Raw genomic sequence first — 21103 nt, forward strand, 5'->3', positions numbered from 1 at the left:
ACTGTCCCCAAAAGCCTACAAGCATGCTCACGCTTTCCTGACTGCACGTCCTGGTTTGTTTTGTTTTTTTAATGTTGGACCCTGACTACAGAGCGCTGAGTTTATGACACATAGCCCGTTATCATGGGTCCCATACCCTGATTTTTTTCTGTAAAATATGACACAGTTGGTATAGCCAATAGTGAGGTGATAATTTAACTTGGTTTTCTTTCTTTTTCCCTTAGATGTTTAATTTTTGCATGTTTGTGGCAGGACCGGGGTCGGGGGAGGAAAGGTCATCATGCCAATTCTATGCACTATATTATCCTCTTCAGAGGACCAGACAAAGGTTGGAAGGCAGACCACACAAGGAACACAGGAAGGTCCCTGCTCAAAATCATCGCTATTACGTATTTACCAATGAGAGATTTATGTTCAATGAGCAAGTTTTTTTTTTTCCCAACAAAAAGATAAACAAAAGGGTTCAGTCTTAGTCATACATTGGTATGAGGCACTGCTAATAAAAGCCAATTCCATTCTTAAATGAGCCAAGTACTAAGCAAACATGGGATTTCTGTGAAGGAAGGTAAAGTGAGGACATTTTAGAAAAAGGTCAGATGGCCCTAGACGTGTAGAGAAGAAAGGGTGGGAAGAAATGCCCAGGGCCTCAGCTTGGCAATGGGGCTGCAGTCACCTCTTAGCTCTTCCTCTCCTCTTCACCCTTCAAGCTGAAGTTCCCCAAACCCACCATACTCCTCAGGCGTTTTCCACTTCCTGAAGCAGGCTTTGGCACCCTCACTCTTGCTCTACCTGGCCAAAGTAATCACCCTTAAAAATTCAGCAGTGTCACCACCTCCTCCAGCAAGCCTTTCCTGCCCCCTTCTTCCCCATCTCAATCTTCCCTAGGACTACAGGTACACCTTAGAGATATAGTGGGTTCCGTTCCAGAACACTGCAATAAAGCATATATCACAATAAAGTGATTCAAATGAATTTTTGGCTTCCTAGAGCATATAAGTTATGTTTATGCTATACTATAGTCTATTAAGTGTGCAATAACATTATATCTTTAAAAATGTACATATCTTAGTTTACAAATACTATATTGCTAAAAAGAGCCAAAACACACTAGTAACATCAAAGATCACTGTTCACCACAACAAATATAATAATAATGAAAAGTTTGAAATTTTGTGAGAATTACCAAAATGTGACACATACATACAAAATGTGACAGGAAGTGAGCAAATGCTGTTGGAAAAATGATCCCAATAGACTAGCTCGACATAGGGTTGCCACAAATCTTCAATTTGTAAAAAATACAGTATCTACGAAGTGCAATAATGCAAAGCCCAATAAAGCAAGGTATGCCTATAGTGTATTTGAAAGACAATAAACTTGAGCTTCTTCTAATTAAACTTAGTCCTCTAGTCTCTAGAGGTTCAATCCAGCCACTGATCCAAATAATTTATTCTTTCAGTAGACATTTCCTGGGGTCTCACAAAACACCAGGCATGTGCTGAGCTGTGGGAATGAAAAGATGAAGAAGACAGTCCCGGAAGTCATGGTCTTGGTCAGTTTAGTAACAGAGAGAGATGCAAATAGTGAAAATAACAAGTCTCCAAGTGCACTGGTACAGAATTACTAACAGTGCCAAGAGAAAGCAATGAAGTCTGGTCCCAGGCTTTCATAAACTGGAGGTGAAGAGGAAAGAGAAAAGAGGCTGTGATATGCAAATAAAACACCACAGTGCCCCTTTTCCGTATTTGCTCTGGATGCGGTAACGTATAATGTTCCTGAGCTTTCTCTAGCATTGTGCAGTTGAAATAACACAAGCTCCTGGATTTAGGCAACGCTGGGTACAAATCCCAGCTCTGTGGCTTACTAGCTGTGTGAGCTCTATAGGTACTTTCGCTGGACGCATCTTTGCCTTAAACATTTTCGCTGCATAACTAATTGGCCGTACGTAAGGCAAGGCAATTTGCTGTAAAAGATAAAATAACCGGTTGACAGTTGGTCTCATTTCTCCATGGATGCAGTACTCCCATTTTTATATCACATAAATCTTAGCCCTCATAATGGTCTACACAGTAGCACAGAGTTGAACCCACATTTCCCATAGAACTATGCAACAGCTATTGACAGACAGGTGACAATATGTCAAGAAATAAAACGATCCTGTTTTTCTTTCTTCTTAATGAAGGAAGAAATTTTAGCAAAAAAGAAAAAGTACAATGCTGAACGAGGAGACGAATCAATAAGGAAAAAACATTTACACTATGAACAAAAACTTCAAAGATAAGTGCTTAGGTACAACCCACAAAATAAAATCAGTTATCTGCACAGCATTGCCATGAATCTATACACATTTTAAATGTACTCGAATATTTTGTATTTTGCAATAAAGTCTTTTTATTTTTGTTATTCATTTAATTTTTTTATTCACTTTCACTATTACATCTTTGAAGGCAAAATTGCCTTATGGCTAATTAGTTACGTGGCAAAAATGCTTGTGGCAAAGATGTTTACAGCAAAGATGCTTATGGTGGAAATACCAGACATGAGCTGTATGGTGCTGGGTGGGTTACTCCACCCTTCCTTGCTTTGGTTTCTACATGGGTAAGAAAGGCTTTTAAGACCTAACATATGACAGATGGTGGTTGTGAGGGTTAAGTGTAAAGGCCCCATTACAGAATCCGGAATATAACATAACCTCGGTAAACAACTCTTTCCCCTCCCTGCTGGGGGTCTGGTTCTCCTACCAGCATTAGGTGTTCACTGTATCTGCAAGAAAACCTACTGTGATATAATCAGATATAAGATGAAAATATGCAATTTCATTACATCTGTGGCTAAATACACGGAGTACAGGCCTTATCAGAATGCTACAGAATTAACCGACATGGCCAAGACTTGTATACTAACCTTTAATGCCAACTCTGCTGCTAACCTTGGCCTGGGTGTCGGTGCACCATGTGTGTGGCACGGCACAATTAACTTTCTACAGAGTTGAGCCCTAGGCACAGTATATAGCCTCCCATCAGTTGGCAACTGCTCTGAGACAGTATATAGGAAACATTTTAAAAACCGGCCAAATTTCAAGTGATTTTTCTGAAATACTTTAATTCGCTCAAATCATGCCAGCCCTACAGACACAGGCAGCAGCTCAACTTGCATTCAGAACGAAAATCATTGGCTTTAATCACTTTTAGCTAAGTTTTCCAATCTTATGGACAGCTCATTATGAATTTAGATTTGGGGAGGCCGGCAAATAAACCTTAAAGACTTGCTTCCCCCATAGTCACTTGGAATCTGTTCAAATCTTCCCAAAATGGACATGGCTGGACCTCCTGTTGCTCTGTTCCAAGTGCCCACCGTTCCCACCACCACCACCTGACATACAACACATTCACCCCTTACATTACTAGGTGCTATACTCAGACATCAGGAGTCATATGCCATGTCCCAACTTTTAAGACAATTACAGCCAAATTAGTAATGACAGAGGATCCTTTTAAACCTCCTGTCTGCCCCTGGCTAAGGAACGTGGCCACCATGAGCTAATCACAGAAGGGCAAAGAGCCAGGAGGAAACAGAAGGCAAGCGCCCCTGTAACAGCAGGAGGGGGTAGGTGAGTGCAAGGGATGGGGTAGGGTGGAAAGACAAAAGAGAACGAGAGAGAAAGAGAGGGCAAACCAGACTGGATTCCCAAGAGGAAGCCACAAAGCGCTTGCTTCTCAACAGTCTCAACTACGGTTCTCCTGATGGCAAATTGAGATACAAGACCCAGAAAACCCCACGGCCAGGGCCATAAGGAAGAGGCCCTAGAAAGGAGTCACATCACTTAAGTATTCCAGCTCATGGCTCCCTACCTAAGATAATGAACAACTTAACTAATAACAGAATCAACTGCCCCAAACAGCCCACTTGAAAGGGAACCAGGCACTGACAGACCCTCTCGTTTAATCCCCAGAATGACCCCATAAATAGGAGTCATCTCCCCTTTACAGAAGAGGCATCTGGGAAAGTTAAATTATTCGCTAAGGGTAACGGAGCTTGAGCCACGACATGAACCAGGTACATCTGATTTCCATCCTCAAATATGTTCAAGATCCATTGCCCCCTTACCCCTTCGCCTGCACTTAGGAAGTAACCAAGTATTACGTTTAACAGCAAACTCCTGTCCCCAGAAGCCACGCTGACCTCCTAAGGCTGCTCAGACTGTCCTGGCCCCAGCAGAGAGGGTTTTACCAAAGCCAGCACTGAGGGGATCCAGCCTTATTCCTCCCACCCTCTTGGCAGAAACAAGCTGTGTCCTCCTCAGAATCACCTGGGCAAATTTTAAATCTCTGTGGTTCGAAGATATTCACTGTGTGTTCTGACATCTCTCATGTGGTGCTTCAAAAGCCTGGGCTTCCAGAGGCACAGCGGGCCTGGCTCCCTGCTGAAGTAGGACACCTTTTCTCAGCCGCTTCTGTCACATCGCTACTCAGCAGCCAGCCAAAGGCTCCGATGCTCTGAACTCAGATAGAGGTTTGGCATCTTTTTTGTATGCTGACATCCCTGTGAGCCCACATGGATCCTGCCCCCTTGGGGTTCCACAGGATGAAAGAGTTTTGCTCTAAACTGAGAAGCTGCTCTCCTTGCATCTCCTTGGATTTCTCCTCTCAAACACCAGAGCCACCTCTGCTAGGGAATATGCCACGGCCAGTGCATGGTTGTGACAGGCTACAGTCCTCCCTTGGTAACCATGGAGGATTGGTTCCAGGACCCCCGCGGGTACCAAAATCCTTAGATGCTCAAGTCCCTTTCACAAAATGGCACAGTACAGTCAGCCCTCTGTATTTGCGGGTTCCACAGATCCACAGATACAGAGGGACAACTGTACTGTTTGTTGCTTCTCCTGTTACACCAACTTGACTTAACAGACAATTCAATGATGTTGAAGGTAGCTAACATTCACCACCCCCTTACTATGTGCAAGACATCTCTCTAAACACTTTATATACGTTAACTCATTTAGTCTTCACAATGTCCCTATGAGGCAGGCACTATTCATATGCCCGTTCTCCGAATAACGAAACTGAAGCGTAGGGTGGTCAAACAACTCTCCCAAACATCCCACATACATCTTTATGTTAGAGAGGAGACTCAAACTCATACTACCTGGCTCCTAGAGCTCACAACACCATAATGCTACTGTAAACCATATGCTGAAACCATAAATGTCTCCCAATATTACGTGAGCATAACACGAGCTTCATATCTGCTTACATGCGATTTAATCTGCCAGAAACACTAGGTGAATGCAGAAAACTGTAATGAGTTGAACTAAGCAGTGCAGGAATACACAAAACACACACATACCACACACACACACACCTCAACATCTCCAAGCTGCTTCAATTCACACATGTTGTGAGACACATCCACCTGTGTTACAACTGTCCCTCCCATTTCAGATCACCCTCCTTCCACCCCCTCACAGCAACTTATGAGCTGTAACCCTTCCAACACTGTTTTGGACTGAACTGTATTCCCACAGTTCAGTGGGAATACAGTTCATATGTTGAAGCCCTAACCCCTAATGTGACTGTATTTGGAAATAGGCCTTTAAGGAAGTAACTAAGGTTAAATGAGGTCATAAGAGTGGCATCTTATTCCAGTATGACTGGTGTCCTTATAAGAAGAGGAAGGGACACCAAGGATGAATGTGCAAGAGGAAAGACCATGTTACGACACAGGGAGAAGGGGACCACATGCCAACCAAGGAGAGAGGCCTCTGGAGAAATCAACTCTGTAACATGATCTTGGACTTCCAGCCTCCAGAACTGTAAGAAATACATTTCTGTTGTGTAAGTCACCCAGTCTGTGGTATTTAGTTACGCAGCCCTAGCAAACTAATATACCAACAACACCAAATTACAAGCAGTCTTCAGATCCTTTTCGAGGTATAAGTGCCATATTTATCACAGTCTTTATGTATTTCTTAACCATTTAACATGTGTAGAACTGTGCTATTTTTATCAGGTTCCTATCTTTATTTAAAATGTGTCCCTGATGATGTTTCGAGTGCTGTGCCTCGACTCATTTTTCTCATAAGCCCTGTATTGTGCTGTTATATTTTTTGGTGCCATTTTGCATAGTGGGGCAGTTTTTAGGAATGCATATGTCATGTTACAGCACAAGTGGCTGGACTTATAGATCTAAATGATCTATAGATCCTGAAGATAAAGCATCAAACATCATGTTTCTACAGCCTTCTTCAGGCACCCTGAGGAGGCAGGTTCTATGAAAAAATATCTCAAGAAGGGCAGGCACCAAGCTCAGATACATAGCATGTATGTGTATTTGTGTGGGTACATCTATAGAATACAATACCATATAGGTAAAAAAAGTTAAAGTATTTATATCTGGGTGGTAGGCTTTGGAGTGTTTTTTCCCCCAATTTTTTAATAAACATTATCTCTACATTTAAAAATTCTCTATAATCAAATTTGACTGTAATGATTTTCATGATCCTGTTCCAAATCAGAAATAAATATCTTTTAACATAGACTAAACAACAATAAGAAATGGCATATAAATTCAAAAACTGGCAGACAAGAATTAAATAAGAACAGTAGGCCTTACTAAACTGTTATTCCTCCATATACTCTGTCCTTTTCATCCCTAGCCATGTTGAATCAAATTACTGGAAAAAATACAGAGCCTTGAGAAATTTAGGATTTAAAGAAAACTGACCAGCAGTACCTCAGATACAGACAGCTTGGCCAAAGCATGGCCTCTCTGATATTTTTAGCAAAAATCTGTTTTCCTTAATTAGCCAGTACACATGAATTAGAGGCCTAGCCATATACCATCAAGGAATGTGAGAGGCTTGATCTAAACGGAAAACCTGAGTTCACTTTTCACAGATGGTAGGTGTGGAGCAGAAAGAGGGGAAAAGGTTTCAAAAGCTTACTCAAGGCAGAAGAGTAAAGGGTCTATAGTTCAATTCATCAATCTTCAAAATTTCTATAGTGAAAGTGATACCGTCTTAATAATACTAACAACTTCAAAGAGGGCCTGACTGAGCTAACGAAACAGCACAGCATCAAGGCACTGTGTCCCAGAAATATTACAGATGGGCATACAGAACTGTTCTAGTGTTTCTATTATATAGTGACACTCTGAGCAATGGTGACTGTGCCTGGTATCATAAGACCATATTCTTTTTCTTGAAACTCTGACAGAACTGCTAATAGTATTGTAATCCTCAAGCAGGATTTAGCAAACTATGGCTGGCTGGCCACATCCAGCCTGCCATCTGTTTTCATATAGCCCATAAGTTAAAAACAGTTTTTAAACGGTTGAAAAAATTTTTTTAAGAATAATGCTTCAGGACACATGAAAATGATAAGTTCAAACTTCAATATCCATAATTAAAGTTTTATTGGAGCCCAGCCACATACGTTTGCTTTGTCTCTGGCTGTTTTTGTTGAGACAATAGCTGAGTTGTAATTGTGACAAGGTTCATGTGACTGAAAATATTTCTTTTCTGGCCATTTACAGGAAAAGTTTGCTGCTCCCTGTTCCAAAGTTAAAACTGACCTCGATACAAGCCATAGATTTAAAACCATTTAAAATAGTCAAGAATAGTCTTGAACACCAAGACATTCACGGGCTCGACCAAATTTGAACAATAACTAGATGTGTAACTACATACCTTAAAAGTTTTTCATCGATCCAAGGACTGTTGTGTATTAATGGGAAATAATCACCATCACAACAGTAACAAAAGAACTCAGTCCTGTACTTTTCAAGAACTAAGAGGTTGTCCTTCAATTTTATGATTCATTTTTTCCAGACTCAGGATCAGCATCAATGAGTTGCTTCTCATATATCCCAGTACTAAAAAAATGAAGATGCCATTTCTCTAGAAGATAAGACAATACTTTCTTATTCTCCCCTTCAAAAACTACATCGATCTTCAGGAGAACTTTGGTGCTAAACTTTGTAAATGATGTCATGATCTGATGGAAAAAATAATCAAAGCTGAATTTTCTCTTTGGCAAAATTTCACCCATCATCAGACTGTAGAATACATGGAAGATTCTAGAACAGTTTACAATAATTCAGTTGGGTTTTTTTTGCAAACAGGTGGCGGGGTTTTAAAAACTTGTTGAATATATTCACCACACAATTTCCTGAGATCAAAGACCTAAACAGCCCTCTTCCCTCTCCCCACCCCCATCAATTATTAGGCTCCACTTTCTTACTGAGGTCATAAGACAGCATTGCTGACCTGTCCAAGTAAAACTGCTACCAAATAAAAATAGTGACTGAGTTGGTGGCATGAGGGTAACTAGTTAAGCCACTCTTTCCTCTTTGCTGAGTTATCCTTACTTCAGTGGAATCACAAATTAAGAATGTCACAGAGGGGCTCCTTTGCAGAAATAAAGTCACAATTCCAAAAGGGTCCCAGATTTCGGTCAATCTGCTGCCACTGAACAGAGCATCCAACTATGGCAGCGTGTGGGGTAGTTTTAATCAGCATCAACTCTAAAATGGAATTCCTAAAGAGAAGACAATCTTGGGCCCTCATCTTACAATAAGAGTCCACACGGAGCAAACTGCAACCCAAATAAATTACAGTTGACCCTTGAACGACATGGGTTTGAACTGCGCAGGTCCACTTATATGCAGATTTTTTTTCAACAGCAAATACTAAAGTACTGCCCTATCCAAGGTCGGGTGTATCTGCAAATGCAGAACCATGGATGCAGAAGAACCACAGATATGGAGGACGAAAAGGAAAATCACACGAGGATTTTCGACTGTTTGGAGGGTCGGCCCCTGACCCCTGCTGCTGTTCAGAGGTCGACTGTAGTACCAATCTGTGGAGTGTGAATACTCCTTGCCCTATACTTTCAGGTTAACATATGAGAGATTTATCCGTCCAGTCAATTGGAGACTGATCAAATGAAAGCCATATATAATATGTACTCCTGATGCGTGCTATTAAATGTACTGCACAATATTCAACAATGATGAGCACGGGTGCCCTCAATGAGAGAGAAGCCACTTATTCTGAAAACTTTATTTTTTATTGAAAATATTATTTATTTTTATAGTATCTTGATGCAGTTGTTGGAGGAGTAAAGCCAAGCTTTAGTAGCGTCAAACTGTGATCCCCCAGCTAAATGGCTCCCACTTAGAACCAGTTTCCCCTAAAATGTCTCACATGCTATCTCATTTTTACAAATCCTTCACTCCCTCTTGAAAATCTCTATTTCAGTTGCCAATAAGGATTTAAATGCTTCTGGAAGAAACATTCGTCAAAACTAACACAGCTGTTGATGACTGACATCAGGCATGAAGGAAAAAAAAAATCACATCCGTGTTTCAACACACTACTTGCTGAACAATTTCTACTTGGTCCATCTGTATTAAATGGGTGTGCCAAAAATTGGACACGCCAGCAGATGGCTACCAGCACTGTTTGGCATGCCTACTGGTGCTGTTCTACACTGCCAAAAGACGAACTACGACTCCCCTGAAGGGATTCTATAGTTTCTAAAATAGTAACTTATGTAACAGAAAAACTATAGAATCTTTTCATTTGGGCTCTAGATCTACAAGCCCCAGATTTGTGCTGTCCTCCTTTCTAATTTGATTTTTTAGTACTTCTGAACAGCAGTCATCTCCTTTCAGAGATTAGTGGTTCTTTTTTTTTTTGAATTGGTTTATTTAAATTTTACAGAAACCTGATTAGAGTTAAGTATGTAATTTTAAGTTCAGTAACAATTCTACAAAAATGCACATACAATGCCAGAATTTCTTAAAAGTAACTAATATCATATTCTTGTTTTGCATTAAACATGTAAGACATGTCATGTCTTCCTTATGACAGATTAGTGCTTCTTAACCAGGCATGTGTTATCATATGTACTCAGGGTATTCCTTCCAAGGTAGATATGTCCAGACCCCACTTGGGTCACCACACTGGATCAGACATCATGGGGTGGAGCTTAGGCATGTGTATTTTGAAAAGCACACCAGATGGTTGTAAAGGGCATCCCTGGTTAAAAACAACTTTTCCAGATCATTTTTTATACTGACAAGCAAATAACTATGACATACACATGTGTACACATAGACCAATATAATTCTGCTTAATTCCTCAGGGTGTTGTCTAAATGTTCTCCTTTGCAATCTTAGAGTTGTAGAAAAATCATTAAGTATTTTTTTAAATTTATTTATTTAATTAATTTATTTTTGGCTGAGTTGGGTCTTTGTTGCTGGGCGCGGGCTTTCTCTAGTTGCGTCAAGCGGGGGATACTCTTCGTTGCGGGGCACGGGCTTCTCCCTGTGGTGGCTTCTCTTGTTGAGAAGCACAGGCTCTAGGCGCATGGGCTTCAGTAGTTGTGGCACGCGGGCTCAGTAGTTGTGGCTCACGGGGTCTAGAGCGCAGGCTCAGTAGTTGTGGTGCACTAGTTGGGGGCTTAGTTGCTCCACGGCACGTGGGATCTTCCCGGACCAGGGAACGAACCTGTGTCCCCTGCATTGGCAGGCGGATTCTTAATCACTGCGCCACCAGGGAAGCCCCAAATCATTAAGTTTTAAAGTAACAGATCATGGAGACAGTAGTATTTTAGGAAAATTATTTTTTTTGTAGCAAATAAAATATCTATGAGTATGAGATAAAGAAGAGACCTGGGAGAGCAATTAGGATCGGGGCCATAGGAGTTGGCTTTACAAAGAACTAATGGAAGTCAGTGGATAATTGGGTTGAGTTTCCAGCTGTAACAGAATAGAGGCATAAAAATAGGAGAAAAGGGGAAGTCAGGAGTAGAAGCAAATCAGAGTTGCCTGGGGGAGACAGCAGAATGATGGCTCAAAAGAAACCTCTGCACTGGACACATGGCTTTGGAAGTTGGTGAGAGGAGAGAACTTCTACAGAGAGGGTGGAAGATAGGATGAGGAAAACAAAGGGTTAAGCTGGAGAAGTAGCCCATTAAAGACCCAGGGAAAATGTAGAATAAACAATGCAAACAAAGAAAGGCAAGAGTAAAACCTAGTGGCAACTCAGAAGCCAAGGAGGAAAAGAGTTTCAAAACAAAGTTCATGGGGCTTCCCCGGTGGTGCAGTGGTTAAGAATCTGCCTGCCAATGCAGGGAACACGGGTTCAAGCCCTGGTCCGGGAAGATCCCACATGCTGCAGAGGAACTAAGCCCATGTGCCACAACTACTGAGCCTGCACTCTAGAGCCCGTGAGCCACAACTACTGAGCCCGTGTGCCACAACTATTGAAGCCCGCGTGCCTAGAGCCCGTGCTCCACAACAAGAGAAGCCACGGCAGCGAGAAGCCCGCCCACCGCAACAAAGAGTAGCCCCCGCTCGCCAAAACTAGAGAAAGACCGCACCCAGCAACAAAGACCCAACACAGCCAAAAATAAATAAATAAATAAATAAATGTATTAACCAAAAAAACAAAGTTCATCAACATAGTCTTCTGAAACAGAGAGGTCAAGGTCACCGGTATGGACTCAAGTTCTAGTCCCAGGAACCCTGCTGTGTGCCCTAGCACACAGCTGATCTTTCTCCTTTAATCTCTACTTCCTGTCCATACCAACCGTACAGCACACATATACGTTTAGTTTTTTAAATCCATCATGGAATTTAAAAACTAAAATATCTACACATATGCAGATATTCTGTCACATCTCATACAAAGCTTCTTGAGGGAAAAAATCACAGTCGATACTTTACACACCGTCCACCCGCAATGTGCCTTCACATCACCATGCCTCCAGCTATCATTTAGAAATAGTTTTAACTAAGTATTAACTATGACCATCCTGGTGATTGTGGTATGCAGATAAAGCCCAGCTAAATTCAGGGAGAAGACACATACACCAGTACAGTGTCAAGCTTTGCTATTCAAAGTGTGGCCAATGGACCAGTGGCATCACCTGGGAACTTGTTAAAAATGCAATTTCAGCTGCTATACCAGACCAACTGAATCAGAATCTGCATTTTAACAAGATCCAGGTGACCGACTCTTATGCATACTGGCCTAGAAACTGGTGTCAACTCAGTACAGTATGCAAAGGGAGAGCACTGAGTTACCAAAGAAGTTAGCTGGAGGAGGGAAAGATGGCACATGAGTTTCAGTGCACAGGCATGTGCTTAGATGCTACTTCGTCTGCTCAGACCTGCAGCTCAGCGTTGGAGCCCAGGCCCTTTGCATATGTGGCACAACCAGGCCAGGAAACAATTCCGGCTTTTGATCAGGAACCCAGATGCATAAATCCTTCTTCCATTAACTGCCCCTAAGTTCATTATACGAAGGGCTTATGCAGATTCTATCTGCTAGGTTGTTTTTCCAGGCTTTATAAATATTCTGACCTCCTGAAGACCCTGTTTACGCTCCCCATACTTATCCAACCCTAGGATTTATGATATTATTCTGCGTCTCATTCGTTTCTCCCATAAAATTAGGTTCCCCTCTAGGCTTTAGATTGCAATTGCTAAAATACTTTTTCAGAATAATTGAAAGCTAAACCTGAAAATGCAACTTTAACCCCAAATGGAAAGAGCTACACTGACAGCATTGTTGTTTAAGTGACCAGGTGTCAGGGGAAAGCTCCCAAAGGAAAGAACCATTAGACAAAGGCACAGTCATATCTCAAAGGATGAAGACCAAATGGAGCAACAAGTCTCAAAGCAGAATCTTCCCTTCGTTGGGGATGCGCTCGACGCTTCAATATTTCTTTCTCTAACTTTTCTACAGATATACGTATTGAGTGTCACTATTTCAAAATATCTCTGTGCTCGAAGAGTTCTCTGTGGGTCTTTTATTATTTATAACAGCTTTATTGACTTATAATTTACACACCATGAAGTTCACATTTCAGAAATGGAAGAGACTTTCATTCCATCCCCCACTTCAAGCAATGCTTCATTAAACTCACCCAGGAATATAATACAGCCATTTCTTAAAACTCCAGAAAGACAGGCCATCATCACGACCCTCCGATAATATATCCTAGTATCTCAGCTTTTATCAGTGGAAAGAACATCTTGACTAATCCTCCTCTATGAAAATGCAAACTACAAAAGTCATTGGCGTATGTTAAAGGTGGCTGATTGAAAATACCACGGTAGACCCTTGTAATCTGACTGCTCTGTTGAAACTCCATTAGGAAGCAAACCTCGTTTACTGCATCCAAAGTGGAAATCACAAATTCCAACAAACCACTACCCCCCAGTTCTTCATGGACTACTTTCTTCCACCAGATGGCATGCTTTTGGGGGGCTGCTGGAGCCTGCACTGAGCTGTTATTTTTCACCTCAGGGATGGGATGAGTAAATTAGGCAGGTTTTTCTTTCAAAAAGAAAAACAGCAACTCACATGCTCTCACAGAACCTCTTCAGTGTGCTTGGCTTCTCCTGGTTGCGTCTTTGTCGGAACCAGCGTTGAATGCTGCGAACATCCCAGTCCAGCTGCTTGGAGAGGCCCTCCAATCTCTTTTCATCAGGATGCTATGAAACAAGGTACCAGGAAAATCATTTTCATCTTCACCATGAACAGATCTGCCCTTGTCTATACTGGAGATATCTGTTTTTCCTGTATTTTCTATCTGCTACTGAGATTTCTATATTGACCACTGAGGACCGAGGCCTTCCATCAGCAGCGTGAACGTAAACAACCACTTAGGACAAGAGAAGTTACTCATCATGAAACAACACTAAAAAATATGAATCTCACTCTAATGCTGGTACTTCTTACAGCAACAAAGGTTCGACGGAACAGTCAGCTGGCCGCGTTAGCTCCACCAGCCTTCAAAGAAAGGAGTTAGGTGAAGGTGAATTTGCAAAAAGACATCACTCAAACATTTCACTTTCTAATGAAAAAATGCTGTACCCATTATCACATATCAGGATAACGCAGGACAGAAAAAAAGCATGGAATCATCCCCAAATACCTCACCTTAGACTAAGGTATCAACTCCACTTACAAAACATGTTTTCTCTTCAGTCTCCCCTCTCCCTGGTTCTTCACACATTCCTCTTCTATTCCTTTCTTGGTCATCCTTTTGACCGGAACTCCCTCAAACTTTTTACAATGACTACGCATTACTTGAAGATGCAAACTTGGTAAAGGAGAAGGAGAAACTATCGATATTTACGCCTGCCATATGATGACACTACTCTGTCTCTCGCTCTCATTTCTATAACATTAGGAGAGGACAGACCTAGGTTCAATTCCTTGTTCCAATGAATTCTCCGAGCCTCAGTTTCCTTACCTGTTCCAAAGAAGCCTATTGATCCACCTAAACGGTGGAATGTAAAAACGTATGCAAATCTCAGCACATGTTAGTTCTGTCCCTCCTCTCTCTTCGGGGTCTTAGAGAGCATCCCGCCCACAATTACGTGAGGGCGACCTGCCGTACAACAAAACTAAACGGAGTTAGTTCTACTCCTTTATTTATTCGACCTTTGCTTTACAATTAAGGAGATGTTAATAATCAGAGGACAGAACCAAAAATGGGGTAGGGAAGGCAGGCCAAGCGGCTGTCGAGTCATAAGGGCGGAATGCACATGGGACTCCTTTTTAAAGCCTCTCAAGAAATTCAGTGTCAGACACACAGGAAACACAGCAAATGGCCTTAATGTCATGATCGAGGTTATAAACTGTGCTGAGCTTGTGTCTGTAAAAGTTATTTGCGAACTTGCCGGGTGGCGTGTACTTTGAGGTGTTTTTCTTAGAAGTCACGACACCGTCTACACTCTCCTTCCGTGTCTCTCAATTAAAAATATGGGAGAGAGAAAAGGCACAGCCTACACTATACCTTGGCTATACCATATTCTTAAAGGAATTCATTTTTAATTTTCATTCATTTTCTAAGTCTATTCAATACGTAAAGCGTTCACATGGTCCACAAAATAAAAATTATCCCCAATTTCACCTTCCACTTTGTTCCTGTTCTCTCAGTTCCTACTCTCCCCTTCCTACCAGGTAACAGGCTATTCAATCTATTTCTTTCCAAAGTTATCTTACCAAACATAAACAAATTTGAATGTGCATTCTTATGTCTCCCCACCACCACCTTCACACAAATGGTTCTATTATTCTGGACTTCGGGTTTTTCACTTTACAATGTATCTTGGAACATTTCCACATCAAAATATTGGGAACGTCCTCCTTCTTTTGTAGAACCGTTAAGGACATGCCATAATTTACTTATCCACTCCACTATTAATGCACACTTAGGTAGCTTCCGAACTTCTACTACTAACAATGCTGCAATAAATAACCTTATCATGGGTTATTTTATACACATACAGAGAGAGATAAGTTCCTGTAAGTGAACGTTGGAGATGAAAGGGTCCATGCATTTGCAATTTTTTTAGATATTGAAAAATTACTATCACCAATGATTTTACCAATTCAGACTCTCACAAGCAAGAGTACCCATTTCCCAAAGCCTCATCAACAGAGTATGTTATTGGATTTTTCCATTTTTTTCTAGCCTGATATATAAAAAGTAGTATCTCAGTATATCTTTAATTTGATTTCCTCTCTTATGAAAGAAGGATATTTTCTTGTGTTTTAAAACCATCTGTATTTCCTCTTTAGAACAGTCTTTTCATATCTACTGCCCCTATTTTTCTTGATCTGCTAGTAATTTGTTTATTGATTTGTAAAAGTTCTTCAGTTTTTAGAGTGATCAAACCTATATCTGTACCATAAACTGCATAGTATGTACTAATGTGTCACTTGAGTTTTAGAATTAGCTTATGGTGCATTTTGCTTGTGTTTTTTTACTTGCAGAAGTTTTTTTAAATCATGTTTGAATTTATCGATCTTTTCTGTTATACCTTCTGTATTTGTGGTCATAAGTAGAAAAGCATTCCCTACTCGGAAAATCCAAGAAATTCTCCTACATTTACAGCTTTGATTCTAATACATTTACAGTTTTGATTCTTACATTCAATCTTTAGTACATTTGGAATATATCCTGGTATACAGTGGGAGGTATGAATCTAATTTTAATTCTTTCCAAATGGCTACCCAGATAGGCCAGTACCATCATTCATGTTTTCTCCATGAGAAATCAAATCTATTCTCCCACCGTTCTATTATTCATGTGCCAGTACATATGGTCGGGTTACTCAGAAATCCTTATTTATTTTTCTACATGAACTTTAGAATTAGCTTGTCTAGTTTCAAAATAAACGGGAAAACAAGAAAACCTGTCGGTATTTATAATGAGATTATACCAAGTTCTTATACTAGCATAGGATGACTTGATATCTTTAACTGAATTTGTCTTTTGTGTCCTTCACAATGTTTGAAAATTTTCCTCACATACCTTGCACATCCTTGTTACATTGATTCCTAGGAATATCATCTTTTTTGGTTTCTATTATAATTAAGAAATTTTCTTATATCTTCTAACTGCTTTTTGTGTGTGTGCATGTGTGTGTGTATGGTAACTAATTTTGTACTAACATTTTGTAATGTTTATGGTAGTTTTTCACTTGATTCCCTTAATTTTCCAGGTATACAGTCATGTAATAGGATATTACTAGAATGTAAGCTCTGTAAACAAAGGAAATTTTTTGTGTCTTTTTTCACCAGTACCTAGAATATAGTCGGGACTTAATAAATACCTCTCGAATGCATGAATAAATTGTCACATAGCATAGCTTTACCTCCTCCTTTCTAATTTTTATGCCTTTATTTTCCTTCTTTTATCTATTTGCTAATGAAATGTAAAACTAAGCACAATGTATAACAGTGTTTATAAGCATCCCTATCTGTTCCAGACTTTAGCAGGAATATCACAACGTTTTTCTCATTAAGAGGCCAGATTTGGAGCTGATATACAAGTGTATTTTTCATGTAAATGAAACCACCTATCCCTAGTTAGATTGTTTTATTTTAATCAAAATGATGTTAGATTTCAGAATCCATGGAAGTGATCATCTACTTTTTTTCTTTATGTCAATTAACATGATGAATTACAAAAACAGATGTTTTTAATATTGAATACAGGGAAGGCCTTGCATTCCTAGAGTAAGTCGTACTTGGTGATGATGAATTAATTCTTTTAATATGCTGCAAAGTTCAGTTTGTGATTTTTTTATTTGGGACTTTTCATCAATAATAATAATAATCACAATTGGTCTCTAGTCTTATTTTTTAGTGAGATACTTATCAGACTTTGAGATTACATAAAAATAGAATCGATGATTTTCTTAATTTTCTATACTTCGGTATAGTTTAAAATAGCATTTTATTATCTGTTCTTTAAGAGTGTTAGAATTTTCTTGTGATAACACACATATGTAGTTGGTAAATTATATTTTCCTAGAATAATTTTCATTTTATCCAAGTGTTTATATTTTATTTGCCATGTTAATAGTAATATATCCTTTTTATTTTCAATTTATGTGATTGTTGATTATGTTGTTAATTGCTATGTTGTTAACTTGTGCTTTGTTTTTTCTTGATTGGGTTAGCTGACTTTCTGTTAAAAAAAAAAGTAAACAGTTACCTCTGGATTAATTTTCAATACTACAGTTTTACTAACTCAATTTCTATGTTTATCTTTATTAATTTCTTCCTTCTGTTTGCCTTCATTTATTTTGTTGTTGTTTTTCCAATGTTTAAGTAAGTGGTTAAATATATATATATTTATATAAGTGGTTAAACTTATATATATAAGTTTTCATCTGAGCACTACCTTGGCATAGTACCATAGCATAGTAGTGCTTTCATCACTGTTCTCTAAATATTCTGAAATTTTATTTTTACACAAAAGTTGATTAAGAAAGCAAGAGTCTTTCTGTTTTCTGATTTCTCATATTAGTACACTGTGCCTATTCTTAAAATGTATTACCATTTTTTATATAATAAAAGCTCAATTTTTAAAATATTTAACAGGCACTTGAAAAGAAAGTATAGTCTCTATATTCAGAATACAGGGTTCTAAATGTACCTGTCAGGAGCTTCCCTGGTGGTGCAGTGGTTAAGAATCTGCCTGTCTATACAGGGGACACAGGTTGAAGCCCCGGTCCGGGAAGATCTCACATGCCACGGAGCAACTAAGCCTGTGCACCACACTGAGCCTGTGCTCTAGAGCCCACAAGCCACAACTACTGAGCCTGCGTGCCTCAACTACTGAAGCCCGTGCACCTAGAGGCTGTGCTCCACAACAAGAGAAGCCACCGCAATAAGAAGCCTGCACACCACAATGAAGAGAAGCCCCCGCTCACCACAACTAGATAAAGCCCACGCGCAGTAACACAGCCAAAAATAAATAAATAAAAATAAATTAATTTTTTTTTAATTTTTAAATTAAAAAAAATAAATGTACCTGTCAGATCTTCCTCATTAATTATGCTTCTTAGAATTAATTGCTATATTGTTTTATATTTTATATATTCTGTTTTATATTTTGATCTGTCATGACTGAGAGGTAAATTAAAATTTCTTACTATTAAATAATTTCTTCTTTTTTTATAAGTATATGGATATGCTGGTATTCAATGCATATATATTCACAACCATTTTATCTTCATTATGAATTGTATCCTTTGGCAATAAAAAGCCAATTCTTCATTTCACTTCATCCTTTTGGTCTACTTTCTTTATTATTTATATTTGCCTGTATACCTTTACTCATACTCTTATTTCTAATATCTGTAATTACTTTATCTGAAGCGGTCTCTTATAAACTATGTGACCCAAATCTGAATTATTTTTTTATTAGATGTTAAACACATTTACATGCATTGATATAATTTATAAATTTGTTTATACTTACCTCACATTAATTATGTTTTCTGTTTTCATAATTTAATTTTTTTAAATTTTAACAAACCAAATATGGCTGATTTTCCTTTGTTTTTTGTGGGTAATTTTTATTCTAGTGGTTATCCATACAATCATAATACTCTTCTATTCATTTTCAGTCAATAAAAATTCCAAATGAGCAATATTTAAAACTAGCATATTTCCTCTTCCTTCCCCACCTACTATTAGTCAATAATTTTATCTCTCTTAGAGTTTACTCTTGTACTATTAAATATGCTTCTACCTCTATTACTCAGTTTGGCTGCTTAAACAGTTAAGCTTTGACTCCCAGCTACTAGAGCTTATGCAATTAGTGAATTTATTCTACCTCCAACCTTCCTTCCCTTGTCCTGCTCAGTTATTGTTACCTGTATCATTTCTACATTGTGAGAGCATATAATGCTTACATTCTGTTCTGTCATCCTAATCATCACATTTCTTTCTATCTTAGTTCTACAGTTTAAATGTATTCAAAACTTGCCAACATTCCCAGTAATCTCTTGGTCAGCTAAAATGAATGATTATAATAGTTTCTTCAAAAAAGGACTCACGGGAACAACTCCTCCAAATTTTTGCAAGTTCTAATCTTTTTGTCTTTAGCCTTTACACTATAAAAACAATTTACCTAAATATAAAATTCTTAGTTCCCATTTTCCTTGAAAATATTGGAAATGTTGTCCTATAGAATATTGCTACAGAGAAGACTAAAGCCATGCTGATATTTTCCTAGATAAATGATTTAATTTTTTGCTTGGCTGCTCAAGGAATTATTTCCTTTATATTTCAAGTCTATTTTTAATAATGTAAGTCTTGGCATAAACCTTCCTGGGTCAACTTTTACTACATTTTTATTAACATATTAATATAAATCTCCATTTATTTTAGGAAATTTTTCTTGATATCTCTCTCAATACTTACTCTACTTTGCTTTTCCTTAAGAGATTCCAATTATACATATGCTAGCTCTGCTTGGTCTATATATCTAATTATTTTTAGCTTTTTTTCATTTCATTTATTTCAGCTTTATTATTTCTATCTCCCATGTTCCCCACTGAGATTTCTGCAGTGTCTAGTGTTTCCTGTGTTCTTTCCAATTTTTCGTCATTTCTGTGATAGCTTCAGTACTTTTTTCCTGAACCAACTGGCTAACATTGCATCTCTTCCTGTTGACCAACTGCTTTTTTCTTTAGGTCTTGTATTTCTTTTTTTGTGATCCTCCTTACAGAGTTATTGCTTTTTTTAAAATTTATAGTAAAATATTTGATCTCAACTTTCAGTTGCCCTGTGGCCTCATTTTTCCAGTGATAATTTTTGTTAGTAAGCGATGCTACGAATTCTTTTTCTTGTCTTTGATGCTGTGTGTTTCTTCTTTATTACCCAACATTGAGTGAGTTGGATTGTCTCGATCAGCTCCAAGGAGGGTGCTTTTGTAGTTTAGCTGCCTCCAAGGTACACCGCCTCTGGAAAATGTGCCATCCACAAGGTTTTCTGTGTACTTCTTCCCCTTCCCTGAATTAAACTGAGTCTGGGAGAGCATCTGCCAGCCTTGCTCACCAGTTCCTGCACCTAGTGTTGCAAACAGTGATACAGCTTTGGTCTCACAATTAGGAGGTGTCATTTTTGCTGGCTTTCCTGAAATCTACCCCCACAGGGCCCTCCATCCACACTTCATGCTCATCCCTTCCTCCTACTTGGCTTCTGTCCAACCTCAACTGTTTTTGTTTAGCTTTTATATATATATTGAAATCTAGAGATATATATCTCTTAGTTTGCCAAAATTAAAGTTTGTGAGATTTTCCTTCTTTTTTTGTGTGTGTATATTTTTACTGTTGTGTTTTATAATTTTTCTCCATAGTTTTTTTCATTTCTTAAGATTTCCAAGGGAAAAAGTGAATAATTCTGACTTATATAGACATTTTTATACCAGAAAAACCTAGGTTAATTTTAATAAACATAACCCATACAAGGATGGAAAAGAAAAATAAAAAGCACTAGGCATAAGAGGAGAATGAGGAAAAACAAATTATAGGAAATCTGCATATAATTTTTAAAATACAGTATAATATACCAAATGCAGATTATGATGTGATAATCTCGTAATTCTCTAGATCATGAAACCTAGTTTCACAGCTGACATATCTGTTTTTCCCTTAATGGCTCAAGAACTGATTTGATTGATTAGAAAATGAGGCTGTTGGGATTATAGATATAATATGTGCCAAAAGATAGATATATAAATCAACAGATAAACTGATTGATTCATTGATTTAT

General features: G+C 38.7%; 1 protein-coding gene across 1 annotated transcript in view; it reads right to left on the reverse strand.

Annotated features, from left to right (window-relative positions):
* The window catches only part of CERS6 (ceramide synthase 6), a 322915-nt gene that overhangs the window by 207072 nt on the left and 94740 nt on the right, over positions 1-21103 (reverse strand). Inside the window, exon 3 of the mRNA XM_060302302.1 lies at positions 13379-13509. Coding sequence (XP_060158285.1) covers positions 13379-13509 — 131 coding nt within the window. The remainder of the gene's footprint in view (positions 1-13378; positions 13510-21103) is intronic.

Source organism: Globicephala melas, chromosome 7, assembly GCF_963455315.2.
Source record: "Globicephala melas chromosome 7, mGloMel1.2, whole genome shotgun sequence".
Lineage (NCBI taxonomy): Eukaryota > Metazoa > Chordata > Mammalia > Artiodactyla > Delphinidae > Globicephala > Globicephala melas.